The sequence below is a fragment of the Gastrolobium bilobum genome, unplaced genomic scaffold, assembly GCF_033153095.1.
Source record: "Gastrolobium bilobum isolate Gb01-03AN ecotype WA unplaced genomic scaffold, APGP_CSIRO_Gbil_v1 utg55130, whole genome shotgun sequence".
In the NCBI taxonomy this organism is placed as follows: domain Eukaryota; kingdom Viridiplantae; phylum Streptophyta; class Magnoliopsida; order Fabales; family Fabaceae; genus Gastrolobium; species Gastrolobium bilobum.
In genome coordinates, this window is record NW_026895637.1 from 85,619 (window position 1) to 102,169 (window position 16,551).

Below are 16,551 nucleotides of genomic sequence, written 5' to 3' on the forward strand. Positions count from 1 at the left end.
TGCTGCCTTTAATCCCCTCTGTCATTTCCCTTCTAATTTTCGTCCCCTCTTACAATTTTTTTTGGCTCTGCCGTTGTTCAAATCCATATCAGCATTTTGACAAGAAATGCTGGTGCCTACTCCTACTTTGCCTCTATTACCTGCAAGTAGTGAGTGTCTGAGTGAGCTAAAGTTCATCTTTTCTTCAAAAGCATCATTTGAGATGAAATTGCAATACGCTGAATGTCATGACTCTGAATATACCACCCAGCTACTTCCCGTTGTTGCCTTTACTCCCCGCTCTTTCATTTCCCCTCTAATTTTCTCGGCTTCCTCCTGTCTCCCAACACTAGCATACATTTTTGCCAACAGAACATAATTTGCTGCATTATCAGGCTCAACCTCTGATAAAGCTCTCCCCGCAATCTCTGCCAACTTCAACTCTCCAAAATTCCGGCAAGCCCCGAGAAGAGCACCCCATGCTTTGGCAGTAACTTTCACTGGCATCTCTTTTATAACCTCATATGCTTCATGCAACCTTCCTGCCCTGCTTAGAACATCCACTAAACATGAATAATGGTCACTATTTGGTTCAACACCATAACCTTTGTGCATTCTCGTAAAATAATACAAAGCTTCATCAGCTAATCCAGCATGGCTACAGGCTTTCAACACTCCAAGAAAAGTGATCCCATCAGGCCGCACTTCTGCCAATTCCATTTGCCGGAAAATTTCTAATGCAGTCCTTGCCTCCCCATGAAGTGCATATGCAGATATTAAGCTGCTCCAAGCAACTACATCTTTTTCCTTCATCCTCCAAAAAACAGTATGTGAATGTATGAGGCAACCGCATCGCCCATACGCCTCCACTAGACCACTACTCAATTGTGGATGTGTGTCAATGCCATTCCTCATTGCATAACCATGAATCTCCTTAATCAAATTCAGAGCTGCTACTCCAACAGAAGCAGGAAGCAAAGCAAGTAGTGTTATCAAACGGGGCTTCAATCCAAGTTCAAGCATTTTTCGATAGAATGCTATAGCCTTAAACGACCCATCATCCAATCCAGCCAAACCAGCAATAACTGAATTGAAAGTAGATTCGTTGGGCATGGTATCCATGACTTGGAAGAGCTGCAAGGCGCTTGCAACCTCATGGGAATGTGCATAAAGGGATATCATTGCATTCCACACAACAACATTTCTTTCAGTAATTTCATCAAACAGTTGGCGTGCAGAGGAAACTGAGATGCATTTCCCATATAAGTCAACGAGGGCACTTGCAACAAATGGGTTTGATAGAAAGGAAGATTTTGAGACATGGGCATGAATGGAAGTGCCAAGTTGAGGACGGTTGATGGCAGTGCAGGACTTGAGGATGAGGGAGAAGACATGAGGGTCAAGGGACATGGCAAGTGAAGATTGCATGTGGTGGAAAACAGCAAGGGCTTGGTCATGCCTAGCTTGGTTGATGTGTGAAGATATGAGTTTGGTGAAAGAAAGCAAACGCATATGGGTTGTTGAGTAGGAGCCCATGATTGGTTTGGTTTCAACTGTGTCATACGTTTGCGTATGTTTCCCCTGTATTAGCATGTGCCTAGTTAATGCCTAGTGTGACCAAAAGATATTATATATGACATGTCATTTCTTTGTGTTAATAATGGTTAAAAGCTAAAGTCCTTGTACTCTATTTTTCTAGAGTAAGCTAAAATTCTCAAGGTTTTGAATAACTTTAATTTCAAGCCAAAATTCCCCCCTATATATATGCTAATATAGTGATCATCTATTACAAATTAACTATAGCCTATATGGGGAGCGAGTGAATCTTACGCGCTTGACCTCTTTTCTCTCTGAAAAACAAAAGAAGTTTCTGATTGCTATGGTTGAATCACGCTCGGCGTCGACGGAGGAGGAAGATAATCTGAATCGAAGTATAAAGAAACCCAAAGGCATAGCGATCCTTGATGATCTGATGGATGATCGGATACAGGGAGGAGATCTGGATGTTCCAGAGATGCATGCTAAGGGAAAGGAAGATCTGGTGGGGAAAGCTCACTCCCCTGAGAAAATGCTTAAGGATGAAGGAGAACCACAGTCTGGTGGATCTTCAGGGAAATCTGGTCGAATTATCTCTTATAGAGATAAGTTACTGAGGCTTAATGGTGCTGAAGGTATGTCGGATAGTGAAGAAGACTGGATGGCTAGACAACGTAGGGAGGAAGATGAGGAGGATATGTTGGAGGATGTAGTTGGAGATGGGGAAGACGATCCACTATGCCCGTCCTTAAAATTCTCGAGGAGCCAGCATAAAGAGGCCTGCAAACAGTGGAGAAAGGCATTGATTATTAAGTTGCTGGGGAAACGGATGGGGGCTCGATTTCTAATGACTCGATTGTTGAGAATGTGGAACCTGGTGGGTACATTTGAGGTGATTGATATGGATAATGGTTACTTGGTGATCAGATTTCAGGAGGATGGTGACTACAATCATGTGCTTCATGATGGTCCATGGATCATTGCTGATCACTACTTAACTGTGCAGCGTTGGAGACCATTCTTTGATCCGTATGATGATCAATTGAAGCGCCTGGCGGTTTGGATCCGAATTCCAGGTCTCCCTTTGGAGTTTTATACCACACAGTATCTCTGGTTAATTGGAAGCATGTTTGGGAGAACACTTAAGATAGATAAGAACTTATTGAGAAGGAATGAGCTTGGAGATGGAGATATCACTGAACGAGGCAGGTTTGCTAGGATCTGTGTAGAAGTTGACCTTCGAAAAGTTTCTTATCTAAGTTTAAGATTGGTGAAAGGATTATGCATGTGGGGTATGAAGGTTTGCATATGATATGCTTTGGTTGTGGTATGTATGGGCATAGAAAGGACTTATGTCCTAGTATTGGTGGACAGAAGATTAGTTCTGAAGCTGATGGTACTGATTCTAAGAATCAGGTTATGGAGGTGAAGGAAAAAGCTGTAGTTAATAACAAGGAAGAAGAGGCCTTTGGATCTTGGATGGTTGTCCAGAAGCCAGGGAGAGGAAGGAAGATGAGAGCATCTCCGGTTAACCAATCAACTATTAAAGAAGATATTCAGAAGCTGGAGGCACAGAATGCTACTGGTGGAGTTGGTGAAACTGTTGGGGAAGTTATGGCTACAGATAGCCCAACTGAGGAAGTTATTCCTGAATTGGTTTTACCAACAGGTGACAAGAAGGATGTTATTCCTATTAGAGTTGAAGGAGGAGGGGGTAATGAAAGGAGAGCCAAAGGATCACATCTTAGTGTCTCTTCTTCAGGAGTTGAAAAACAAAAAAAAAAGTGGTCTAAAAGCTGGCTTTTTAAAGGGAGGTTCTGTGGGGTTTAGTGGAGTTCAAAAACATAAATCCTCTTCTAAAGGTCCTACAGTTAGACATCTATCCTCTGAGAACCAGCCTCCCAATTCTTCGAGTGTGGGAGTTCAGAAGCTGCCTTCTAGGAGTAAGAATGTAGAAGGGGGGTGCTGCAACCTTCTCAGGATCCGAATAGCTTAGCCTTTGGCAAAGTCAAAGGGGATGATATTACAAGCATGATGAAGTCTGGAGATCATAATCCGAATGGGTTTGAAGCTAATCAGGGTAATATTGGTCTAGGAGAGGCAAGGAGCTTTGCTGTACCTTGATGGGTCTTTCTTTGTTGGTTGAGGTACTGGGTACTTTTTTATTGTTTATGTTTATGAATATTTGTTCATGGAATTGTAGAGGAGTAGGGAAAAAAGAATTCCCTGCCCTGATTAGAGATATGAAATATAGATTTAAAATAAAGGTTTTGGCATTACTGGAAACTAAAATTCAGGGTGCTAGAGGAGATGTTATTATTAGGAAACTTGGTTTTTCAAAAAATTTTAAGCAGGAGGCTGTGGGTTTTTCTGGTGGTGTTTGGATTCTTTGGGATGACAGGGATGTCGAGGTGGAGATAATCAAATCTCACCATCAATATGTCCATACTAGGATTCATTATGTTGAAGATAAAAGGATGGAAATAGCTACCTTTGTGTATGGTAGCCCGAGGAGGGTAGAGAGATTACAGCTTTGGGAAGAGTTGTTGGTTATTGCTGATTCTGTGGTGGGACCTTGGGTTCTGGTTGGGGACTTCAATTCTGTCCTTAGGCAGTATGAGAAGGTTGGGGGTCTTGATGTGTGTTGGAGGAGCATCCAGGATATGCAGGAATGTCTTGAGAAGTGTAGAGTTTTTGATGTTGGGTTTAAGGGACCTAGCTACACTTGGAGGAGGGGTAAATTACAAGAAAGGATTGATAGAGCTTGTGCCAATGAAGCTTGGAATGTGGCTTGGCCTAATAGAGTTATAGCTCATTTACCCTTTTTTAATTCTGATCATAGGCCAATCCTTATTAGCAATTTCCAAGCTTGTCAGGAGGTTAAAGGGGATAAACAGTTCAAATTCTTAGCTGCTTGGCTTACCTTTGCTGATTTTGGCAATATTGTCAAACAATGCTGGGTTAAGGAAGCTGCTTGGACTGAGGCCAGAAGTGAGTTTGAAACTGCTGCATCAAAATGGCATCAAGAGGTCTTTAATGAAGGGATGAGACAGAAACATAGGATTTATGCCAGGATTCAGGGGTTGGACTTAAAGTTAGAAGCTGGTCCGGACAGAGAGCTTGAAAAACTGCAAAGAGATCTTTGGAAGGAATTGGAAACTATATTGCTAAGAGAAGAATTGAACTGGTTCCAGAGATCCAGAGTTAATTGGCTGAAATTTGGTGATAGGAATTCGAGATTCTTTCACTCTTCTACAATTGCTAGAAGAAGAAGGAATAAGGTACTTACCATTAAAAATGACCTTGGAGAATGGACAGCTGATACTAAGGAGTTGGTTGAGACAGCTGTGCAGTATTTTGAGAGACTATTTTTGGAAGAAGATGATTCACAGGAAGAGTTTCCTATTAAAGGTGTTTTCCCTAAAATGGAGGACCAGTTGCTGTCAAATCTAGCTAAAACTCCTGATGAGGTGGAGATTAAGAGCATTGTGTTCAAAATGGGGAGATTTAAAGCACCTGGCCGATATGGTCTTAATGCAGCTTTTTTTCAAACTCAGTGGCATATTGTTGGCAAATCGGTTTGTGAGCTAATCAGAGGTATTTTTGATGATCCTAGGAAGACTCAACTGGTTAACCAAACTCATTTGTGTTTAATCCCAAAGGTTGAGAATCCTGAGTGCATGAAGGATTTTAGACCCATTAGTTTATGTAATGTGTCTTACAAGATAGTCACCAAGGTAATTCCTCACAGACTTAGAGATTTGATGCCAAACTGGGTTTCTCCAAATGAGAACTCATTTATCAAAGGGAGACATAGTGCTGATAATATTGTGATAGCTCAAGAGCTCATCCATTCAATGAAGAATAAGAAAGGGAAGCAAGGATGGATGATGATCAAAGTTGACCTTGAGAAAGCCTATGATAGGCTGAGTTGGTCCTTTATACATGATACTTTGTCTGAATTGGGTTTACCTGCCAAGCTAATTTCTCTTATTGACAGCTGTGTTGGGACCAGTGAGCTAAACATGCTATGGAATGGGCAGCCCACTAGATATTTCAAACCTTCCCGTGGAGTAAGACAAGGGGATCCCCTATCTCCATACTTATTTGTCTTATGTGTAGAAAGGCTAGCTCACCTTATTCAAGTAGCTGCTGATGTTAAAGCTTGGAAGCCAATTGTCCTTAGGAAAGGAGGTCCTCCCTTATCTCACTTATTCTTTGCTGAAGATATCATCTTGTGTGCTGAAGCTTCCTTGGATCAGGCTCAAATCATCAATCAAGTTCTTAGATTGTTTGCTTTGAGTTCAGGGCAGAAAATTAATCTTGAGAAGACTAGAGTTTTCTTTTCAAAAAATGTCCAGTATGGTAGAGTCAAGGAGATCAGTGACTGTTTAGGGATTAGCAGCACCCTTAACCTGGGAAAGTACTTGGGAGTGTTTCTAAACCATTCCAGAGCCAGCAAAAAATCCTTTGAGCATATTCTGGAGAGAGTTAAACAGAGAATGAATGCTTGGAGTGCTAGATCACTGTCTCTAGCTGGGAGGTCACATTGGCCAAATCAGTGTTGTTTGCTATGCCTACCTATGCTATGCAAACAGCCTGGTTGCCCAAATCAGTTTGTGAGGAGATAGAGAAACATACCCGTGGCTTCATATGGGGATCATCTAGAGAAAGAAGAGGTACTCACCTGGTAAAATGGGAGAAAATGTGTTCTGACAAACAATGTGGTGGAGTTGGGCTGAGGGAGCTTAGATCTTTTAACCAAGCCTTTATTATGAAGGGTGGATTTGGGATGTTGTCCAACAAGAACTCGCTGGGATCAAGGGTTCTGAGAAGTAAATACAAGATTGAGGATTGTATTATGCCTCATATTCCTAAGAGTGCCAATGTTAGTAATCTGTGGAGAGGTATAAGCTCATCCTGGAATCAGATTATGTCAGGAACTGGAATTATGTTGGGAAATGGTAAGCTAACTAGTTTCTGGTTGGATTGGTGGGTGCCTGAAGTTGGTCAGCTTATTGATAAAGCCACTAATACCATCCCTGAAGATGCTAAAAGTTGGAAGGTTGCTTGCTGTGTTAGGCCAGATGGTGAGTGGGATTGGGGTAAATTTAGTATGTTCCTCCCTGAGGAGGTTTGTGAAGCCATAGCTAAGTTGGAGTGTCCCAAGGAGGGAGATGAGGAGGATAGGATATACTGGAAGCCTTCTAGCAATGGCTTGTTTTCTGTTAAGTCTGCTTACCAATTTATCAGGATGGATAAACCTGGTTTGCAGCAACATGATAGTAAATGGGATCTTGCTTGGAAGTGGAAGGGACCAGAGAGAGTGAAACATTTTTTATGGTTGTTGATTGGGGACAAACTGTTAACCAATGAGCAAAGAAGAAGAAGGCATATGGGAGATGAAGCTAACTGTCCTAGATGCATGCTTTTTTGTGAGGATTGTTGCCATGTGATGAGGGATTGTGGTTGGGCTAAACAGGTGTGGATGTTGTTAATTGATAAAAGAATCTCTATTTCTTTCTTTTCTGGTGATATGCTGGATTGGCTTAAATTTAACTTGGGAGGAGGGAAGAAGGATAATCAGGACCAGTTTTGGAAGCTCACATTTGGAGTGACTTGTTGGATGATTTGGCAAGCTAGGAATAATCTGGTGTTTAGAAATGAAAACTGCTCTCCTGAGAATTTATGTCAAAAGATAAGGACCTTTGTGCAGAATGTAGTTCATGCTGAAACTGTTCTGGATACTACGGCTATTCGTGTGGCTGCTAAGGATGAAAGCAGGGTTCTGTGGAGACCTCCTCAAAAGGGCTGGATAAAAATCAATTCTGATGGGTCCTGTTCATTGGATGGGTACAAATCTGGATGTGGAGGTGTGTTAAGGGATAGTGATGGCAGATGGCTGATGGGTTTTATAAAGAAAATTGGGCAAGGAAATCCCTTAAAGGCTGAGTTATGGGGTATGCTACTAGGGTTACAAGTGGCTTGGGAGCATGGTTTCAGAAAAATTCATTTGGAAGGGGACTCTGCGGAAGCAATTCAATTGGTTCAAGGTGTTTGTCCGCTGGATCACCCTTTTGGCCATCTGGTGCATAAAATCAAGGAGTTCATTGACAAGCATTGGTGTGTTGTACTGACTCATACAAATAGGAAAAGAAATGAAGTGGCGAATTTCTTGGCCTCAATAGTAGACCATAATTCTTGGGAATTGGTTATTCTACCTAATATTCCTATAGGTTGTTTTAGTTTTGTTGAGAAGGATCTGATGGGAATGGCTAGTCTTTCCACTGATCCTTAGGTAGCTGGTTTTCTGGTTTTTTTTGTTATTCCCTAATATCCAAAAAAAAAAAATATGCTAATATAGTGAGACAAAAGGAGGCAACTAATAATTGGAATTAATTGGATAGCATGTGAACATATATACAAGGCTTTTTGACTTACATAATTAAATTTTTTAGAAAAAATTAATTTGAAGAAGTCAGCAAAATATTTACCGATATAATGAACTTCAAATATGTTAGGGGTTCAACATTATCAGATTATCACATAGGGACACTTGGTAAATACAATAGGTCAATCCCGACTCGATCACGTAAATCTCCTAAGCTGTTTACGAGATTTCTATGATCTTCCCCCCCTATTTCTACTCACTCTCTTATTTTTATTCTCTTATTTCATGTAAATAATAATTAATATCTAACAATTAGCATTGTAAGTAATGCAACTATTATTATTTTGCAAATCGACATTAAATCCATTTCAAAATTTAATTAATATCATAAATAGTCGTATTTTTTTAAATGGGATCTTTAGAATCTGTATAAAATTTAAAATGTTAAAATTATTGTTAATAATTACAATTTGATAATTGATATTTATTATATTTTATAATAATTTAAATATTTTTTATTTAAGTTGGGTGAATAATATTTATTCATATTCCATAATTATTTAATGGCATCTAAAACTTCGATAATCTCTAGCTTATATTTAAATAAATATTAAAAGTTCATTGATTTGTAGGAATTTAAATCCCTTCGATAGTCTCTAGCTTATATTTAAAAAATATTAAAAAAAATTCATTAATTTTTTAAAGACATATCAGTTGTGATTATATCCTTAGAAGACGTTTGGTTCACGGTTTCTTAGAAGTTACCCATGCATCTCAATGTGTCATTTTTGGACTTCCTTGTTTGGTTGAAATTTTTAAAAAATTTAGCTATGCATCCATTTTGCCTAGCCATCTACTTTTGTGTAAAAAATTGGAGGGAAAAATACTGTTGAAAATACCTCTTCCAAAGTGGTATTTTCAAGTTGCCTAGGCTAATGGTATTTTCAAATTGTGTGGATGCCAAAAATACCCTCTTCTATTAGACAATTGTGTTTTCTACAAGGGTTATTTTGTAATTTGAAGTTATTTCTCTATCTATATTTTACCTCAAATCAAACATAGACTTTATAAATCTTACCTAATTTGTTCGGTAAATTTTTTTTTAACCAAACAACTTTTTTTTCATTTTTCTACCAAACTCACTTTCCAACTATTTCCCTATTAATTACATTTCTTTAGTATTCAAAAAATTTCTCCTCAACCAAACACCCACTAGCGTTACATGACAAAATTTCGTATGACCAAAAGCAATTATTTTGAAAATGTCAAATTCACTTATTAGGGAGCATCACGTGACAAAATTTCAAATATCACGTGAAGTGACTTTTGTTTCAATGTTTGGATGAGATGTTTGGTAGAGGGAGCCGAAGAATTCTTTCTGTCATCTTAAGATTAGTTTCATAACTCGTTTAAAGAGTTAAAGTTTATAGAGATATTCAAGAGACTGACTTCCTTCAACGAAATAATTAAGATTAGTATAAAATAAAAAAAATAAAAATCTTTCTGAAACCCATTCAACAGTCAGATGTAAACTAGCTCAAGCCTCATTTATTGAAATCAAGAGCTAAGGAAGAACAAAGACCAACCCATCAGCAACAAAATGAAGAGGTTAAGGAAAAAAAGTCATTCCCCGGATTAAACCAGATTATTGCCTAGAACATTTTCCTCTCCTGTGTCTCCCTGGCTTGGTAGTGGGAAGAGTAGCTGATAGCCCAATCATACAAAATGGATCAAATAACATGGGCTGTTTGGATGGACTTTTTTCTCCAAATAGCTTTTTTTTTCCCCTCAAAATAAAAGTGGTTGGAAAGGATAAGATAACAAACATGACATTCATCTTAATTTAAATTTAGCATTTTGCTCTTCTTCTAGGAACTTTGTTCATAACATGAGAGTGAGTCACCACCAACTACTGTCATCGTCATCACCATCACTACTGTCATCAACCAGTCACCAAAATTGCCACCAGCCATCGACCAATTACCACTATTGTCACCGATCAACTATCACTATTATCATCAGCCAATACCACCCCTAACCACTAAGCACAAACCACAATTACTCCTGACCACCACCAGGCACTGCCACTGTTATTGACACTAAGTTAAAGCTTATTTTTAGAAGTTTATTTGGTGAAGGTATAACGTTGTATTTAGAAAATTTTACAAGTTATTTTATATATTTTATAAATTAATCTTAAAAAATTGTTTGAAATTCCATTATAAAATATATCTTTCTCTATTTATATCATATCCCAACACTATTTAATTCATCTCAACACTAGATAGAATAACACTGTTCTATCAATTGTGTATCTAGTGCACATCAAATACATGATAGAATATGAACTTATCATACCCCTATTGTGTATCTAGTGCAGTAAGTTGTTCCAAAAAAGTTATGAACCTTCGAAAGCCAAGTATATTGATCAATGAAGTGTACTAAGAAAGGGGATTCAAGTTGCTACTTTAAAGAGCCATCAAAGTCACCATACAGAGCGCTGGTGATCTTCAAATAGCTTGATGAAACTTCCACTCTTGGCTTTCCATATGATCTGACACCCTGTCGTAAAACATTCCTTCCTTCCACAAAGCTTCTCCATGCGCTGACGCAAAAGGAAGGAACACAGGCTTGAAGTAAATTAATATTGAGGGAAATACCTCCATTAGGTTTGGGATATACTTTTAGCATTATTTAGCATTTATTACACCTAAGATAGAGCATAAATTTATGACATAAAATATAAAATAAATTTTTAGTTCAACATTGTTTATAAAAACATGTATGGATTGTGTGTGATAACAGATGGTGAGAGCCAAACCAGCAGCGACAGATTAAGCTCCAAAGACTACTGATCATCCTAATAATGCAAACTCTAAAAAAAATTATTTATTCTTTAAATGACTCAAAATTTCAAAGAACGGTATTTCTTTTTTCTTTTTCCAATTGTTTGACATACTAGTAAAAAAGAAAAATATAACGAAGCACTTTCTTATGTATATCAGTTTATTAAAAATAATGTAAAGCACTAAAAACATATCCATATTTAATGACAAGAAACAGGAAACTATTTAGTGTTTTCAACTTGTGCTTGGGTGGTGTTGTCACCCGGAGAAGCTGTAAAATTGCGTCTTTCCTCAGATGTAGCAGTGATAACTGGCATCCACACATCAGCTGTACCACTCAACAGGGACTGCACTTGTGGATCTGCAGCCATGGTTGATGATATCATCTCATCAACATCATCCAATTTTGCTGACAATCTATCCAACTCCTTAGCTATCTCCAACTATGTAGACAAGAAATCCAAAAATAAAAAATGAAAGAATGTTATTTCATTTCAACAAAGAGAGCAAGCCTCGAGTACTAGTAAAATTGTTCCTTAGTTACTAGTTGGTCACAGGTTTGAATCCCAGAAACAGTCTTTTTGCAAAAATACAAAGGTAAGACTGCATACAAGGATTTATCTCACCTCTATTCTCACAAGTCGAGGTTCTCTGGGGAGTGATTTTAATGTTATTTCATTTCAGTAGAGAGGTACAGAGAACTGTGCATCAAGTAATGGATTAACTATAAAGTGAAAATCACCTCGTCAAGATGCTGAGTTGACTTTGAAGGAACTTTTGTAACTTCTAATCCAAGAGCTTCAATTTTAGATCGCAGTTCAACTTCTTCTTGATTAGTCAGTGCTTCAACCTACAGTTTACCATCAAACATGCATGAGTATATAAATAGCAGTGATAGTAGAGATAATTCGGTGGAGGTTGAACTATTGGTAGAATCAAGAGAAGCTGCAGGCATATGTAATTATAATCTTCGATGCTTCATAATTTAGAATTCCTAATACTTGAGTTATTTAAAAGGAGGAAGGATATTGTAACAACCAAGTTGTGTTACTACCATGTTACTACCAATCAATCTCACCGTTAGATCGATTATGTTGATCCAACGGTTATATTTATTTCCATCTTTGTATGGTTATAATTCCCCATATTTAAAGTGAAAGCATTAAATATGGAAAATCATAACCATACAAAGGTGGAAATAAATATAAAGTATTAAATTTGAGAAATCATGACCATACAAAGATAGAAATAAATATAACCGTTGGATCAACATAATCGATCTAACGGTGAGATTGACTGGTAGTAACTTGATAGTAACATAACTTGGTTGTTACAATATCCTTCCCCATTTAAAAGTATGCAATTTATTTGTAGAAGTATGGCCAAAACTATTGAAATTATGAATATACCAAATCACGCTCATCAAGGGAACAAAAGTCTTAACCTTTTTTTTGGTTTACAAGAAAAGTGGAACCAAGTTAAAATCAATTATAGAAAGCAAGTAATCTAGGATCGAAGTTAAATGAAATGAAGATCACAGAATGCTATGCAGACATTCTTCTCCACCGGAAAACACTGATCTTGCCCTAGCATAGGCCTATAACACAAAATTCAGTCCATTATGCTGCAACAGATTATGTTCATTTACAGTACAAATGATCATTGGCCTTCAATAAAGTAACCAAGCCCATTAATTAGGAATTAGTATATATAGAGATGTTTAGGGTGGGGTTTCTTTATGCATGTATTCACTGAATTGGGAATTGGGAAAAGGATCTCCAGGGATCTCTTGAAGCCTTGGTATTTGGCTTTGAGGGTGAGTTGAGGCCTTTGGTCTATCTTATCTGCATTGTCAAGTAATTACTGTTAATTGTCCTATTGTTGGAGTCTGTGATTAGCACAAGAGTCAGTGTCTCTGTTTCATTTTCTGCCATTATTATGCACTGTTATTGTATTTCTGGATTGTAAGGAGCTAGTCTCCAATTTCATTTGTCAATACAAAATGTCTTTGCATTCAGAGTTATTTGTTGTTGTATTTTTGGGGATCCATCAATCATTAAGAGGGCGAGCCTTGAGCAGTGTTAAAATTGTTCCTTTGTCACTGAAGAGTCACGGGTTTGAATCCAGGAAACAGCCTCTTTGCAAATATACAAGGATAAGGCTACGTAGGAATTTAATTGTTATATCATAAATGATCATTGAAGAAATCCAACTCTCCATAGTTTCAACAGAAAAACTTTTGTTTTTTTTTCTTTTGGTACAATATCATAAATGTATCCCTTTTTGACTACTTTGGGACAAAGGTGTTGATGTTGATGTTAATGTTTTGGTACAATAACCTCACTTGAGAAGAAAACCAATAGAAGCCCCACTTAGAAGAGTTGATTGGATGGGAGATAGCCCAATAATTAGAGGTAGAGATAGACCAAGAAAGACTCTAAGTGATACCATTAAAAATCATTTAAATCTAAATGGCCTCTTCGAAGATATGATTTTTGACAGTACACAATGGCTTCATTATCCATATAGTCAACCCCACCTAGTGTGAGAAGACTTTGGTTGCTGTTTCACAATATCCCCACTTCTGCTAAATCATCTCCAAATTTTAAAAACCAAGAGTGACTCATATCAATCAATAACTCAGTTCAAACACTTATTGTTAGAGGCAGATATGCATACTATTTTGTTTCCTTCACTGTATTTTGATCCAAACATCATTCATAATTAAAACATGGATAACAGCAGCTTCGTGAAAAGGCACGTGGTATCTGTTAATACATGCAAAGTGCTATTGCAAGGTCCAATCAAATATATCAAACCTTTAGGAAGTACTATACTACATGATGGCATGACAACAAACTATAGTGGTGTATTACACAGTCAAACTTTTGGGGTGTTTAAGTAATGCAGCCATCTCAAATAAAATGAAAGCGACTAAAGATAACAAGTGAATGCGTCCAGAAAAGAGAAAGGATGACGAAAGAAACAAATCTCCAAAGGGCACAGATGGCACATGACGAAAATTCATAATGGCATCTTCATGCTAGTTAGCTCTTAATTAACATCAATACATGTTAATTCTTTGTTTCAAAACACTTTTATGGGACTCTTCAAAGTTTTGATGATATCTTTCTGCATGTCACCAAGAAACAATTTGCCATTGATTGTCCAACTATTCATCTTACCACTTATTTTTATCCTACAAATTTAGATCACTGCAGCCAGAACAACTGGATAACCTGCTTTTATCTCCCAAATTTACAATTTTTTGCAAAAGGATAGGTCACAGAAATATATAAATTCAAAATTAATTTGGCTGGCTCTAGAACCCTTGTGTCCCCCATCTTCAAGCAATTACACATGACAGATAGAGAGGAAAAGAAAAACAAAGATTAATCGGGTGAAATCATATGAACCTGATGGAGGAGACTGGAGAGAAGTTGGAAGAGCTGTGCATCGGGTTTCCCTTCCTCTGCCATGGGTTTTCTTCGTTATCTCTCTCTATGCAAGCTCTCTTCTCTTCTAATTTTTAATCTAACATAACAAGTCTTTTAAGAAAAAATAATGGAAAAGAGTCACATGTTATTACTATCAAATAATGTTATTATTAATTTTACCATTATATTTTAACTACTGTTGATTTTCGTCACCTAATGATTATTATTTTTATAAATCAAATTTATTAATTAATTATTAATTCGTAATAAAATAATAACTGTTAATTGGCCAAAATTAACGATTAAGATATAATAGTAATATTACGATTAAGATATGGTAGTAACCCTAAACAATATCTTATCTCAATCAATTTTTTTTTTTTTCATTTTCTTAAAATACTATGTACAAGTAGAAAATTTTCTTTTTTCTTTTTAATGTTTGGACAGATTTTTAATATTGGAAAAACGATCTCTATTTTCTCTACAAAAAAAAAATACCTATTTTCAAAGGGTAACATGAAGAGGTGTATTGGATTAGGATTTAAAAATATTTTGTTTTTTAGATAAAAAATTCTTATAAATTTTAAAAGACTTTCTAGAATATAAGGGACTTTAAAAACTTTTTTAAAAGACTTTTTTTACCATCAAAATTTCTTAAGATTGAATTTTAAATTATTTTAATAGAATTTATAAGATTTGAAAAGGAAATATGGATTTATAAGATCTTCAAAAATCATATAAATTTTTAACAAACATTCAAAATTACAAGAGTTAATAAAAAATAACAAAGAAATGCAATGATATTAATAAAAAAAGTACAACCTAATATAATTTTTTCAATGAATAAAATATCATTTGGAATTTTTTGCAATTGATCTTGTAAAACTTGGGGTTTTTGTTCAACGTGATGAGAGTTTTCTAACCATTTATCATATGCATGTTTTCATGGAGTATTCCAAGAAAATTTTGAATTTGAATTTCTGGGTTACATGAAAGTTTAGAAAATTTCTCAAATTATTTTCAATCCATATATTGAAACTTTAAATTGCTTTGGGACTTTTGAAAAATAAATATTTAGTGATCTATTGACACAAAAATTGTTTAAAATCGTTTCTTATAGCGAAAGAATTTCGTTCATAAATGTATTGTTATGAAACATACGGTTCATATTACGAAAGTTTCAATCTTTTTTTAAATCGTTTCATTGATGTAAAACGAAAATTGGTTTGGGGATTTTTGTTCCCATTGGTTTGCCCACTATTTTTTGTTGTTTTTCATACAAAAATCACACATTTTTGTGCAAGAAAAATTGTGACCAATAGCTTAAAAATATTTGTTGAGATATATAGTCTCGCATTGATTTTATGCATGGGGCAGACCCACTATGTTGCATGTGTCTGCAATTTTAGAGAAAAAATAATTAACTATTCGATAATTGGAGAAAAAAGTATTTGTTAAGGCATGGGACTTCGTGTAAAAATTAACTATTCGGTAAGCTATTTAACAATTTGCATATAATTATTATTTATAACATCTCAAAATTCTGAATATTGAAAATAGAAAAAATAACAACAGAAAATTAACTATTAACTTCACATGACATTTGATTATTATTATTTTTTATTAAGCTGAAGTTTTTTTCCCTCTTTTTTTGTTTTTATTTTTTAATACATTTAAAAAAAATTTAAAAAAGAACTTTTCTGGAGGCGCTGCCTTCAAATCCCCGTCATTAAATATGCATACATAAATAAAAATTTATGGGTCCACCACTGGTTTTATGTGCAACTAATGTGGAGTTTATAATGTCATGGGTACTCTCACCCCTCGAGCTAGTTTTTGGGGTGGTGTATCCCAAGGTTCTTTACATGGTATCAGAGTCTTGCCGTCCCCCGCTTTCTCTTGTGGAGTTTCTTAGCACAGGTAGGTTGGGCCTGTTGCATTGTCCACTCTTCAAGTCCAATGGGCTCTTATGTGATGGGGCGTGTTGAGATATATAGTCCCACATTGGTTGTATTTGCAACTAATGTGGAGTTTATAAGGCCTTGGGTACTCCCTCCCTTCGAGCTAGCTTTTGGGGTGGTGTATCCCAAGGTTCTTTACAATATTGTTGGGTTGTTGTTTCTGGTTGTTTTGTGATGAAAATCACACATTTTTGTGCCAAGATAAATCATACATTTTCGTTTCCTAAAACTCTCAAAAATTGATCAAAAATCATACGAAGCTCCCATGGCGGAACCCGATTTCGAGCGTGTCGGCCCGCCAAAGGAAGAAGAAAATACTGCAATAAAGAAATCTAAAGATATTCTTAGGGTTAGGATGAGATTGTGAGAGAAGCATCATATTTATATTTCTTACTAAAGAG

At 36.4% G+C, this 16,551-nt stretch overlaps 2 protein-coding genes across 2 annotated transcripts; both read right to left on the reverse strand.

Annotated features, from left to right (window-relative positions):
• Positions 1-225: 225 nt before the first annotated feature.
• LOC133285796 (putative pentatricopeptide repeat-containing protein At1g03510) lies at positions 226-1,515 on the reverse strand. Its single transcript, XM_061483080.1, has one exon. It carries the CDS (start codon positions 1,513-1,515, stop codon positions 226-228), a length of 1,290 nt encoding a protein of 429 aa, XP_061339064.1.
• Positions 1,516-10,816: 9,301 nt separating this feature from the next.
• Positions 10,817-14,291, reverse strand: LOC133285822 (uncharacterized). Its single transcript, XM_061483115.1, has 3 exons — positions 14,169-14,291; positions 11,495-11,602; positions 10,817-11,195 (listed from the first exon to the last, which is right to left on the reverse strand). Exons 1-3 carry the CDS (start codon positions 14,229-14,231, stop codon positions 10,974-10,976), a joined length of 393 nt encoding a protein of 130 aa, XP_061339099.1. The 5' UTR covers positions 14,232-14,291; the 3' UTR covers positions 10,817-10,973.
• Between the last annotated feature and the right edge of the window lie 2,260 nt (positions 14,292-16,551).

Coding starts and splice junctions, on each gene's coding strand:
- LOC133285796 (XM_061483080.1), bottom strand. CDS start 1,515: ATGGGCTCCTACTCAACAACCCATATGCGTTTGCTTTCTTTCACCAAA.
- LOC133285822 (XM_061483115.1), bottom strand. CDS start 14,231: ATGGCAGAGGAAGGGAAACCCGATGCACAGCTCTTCCAACTTCTCTCC. Junction 11,603..14,168: donor TCTCCAGTCTCCTCCATCAG/GTTCATATGATT, acceptor GGTAAACTGTAG/GTTGAAGCACTGACTAATCA. Junction 11,196..11,494: donor CAACTCAGCATCTTGACGAG/GTGATTTTCACT, acceptor TTGTCTACATAG/TTGGAGATAGCTAAGGAGTT.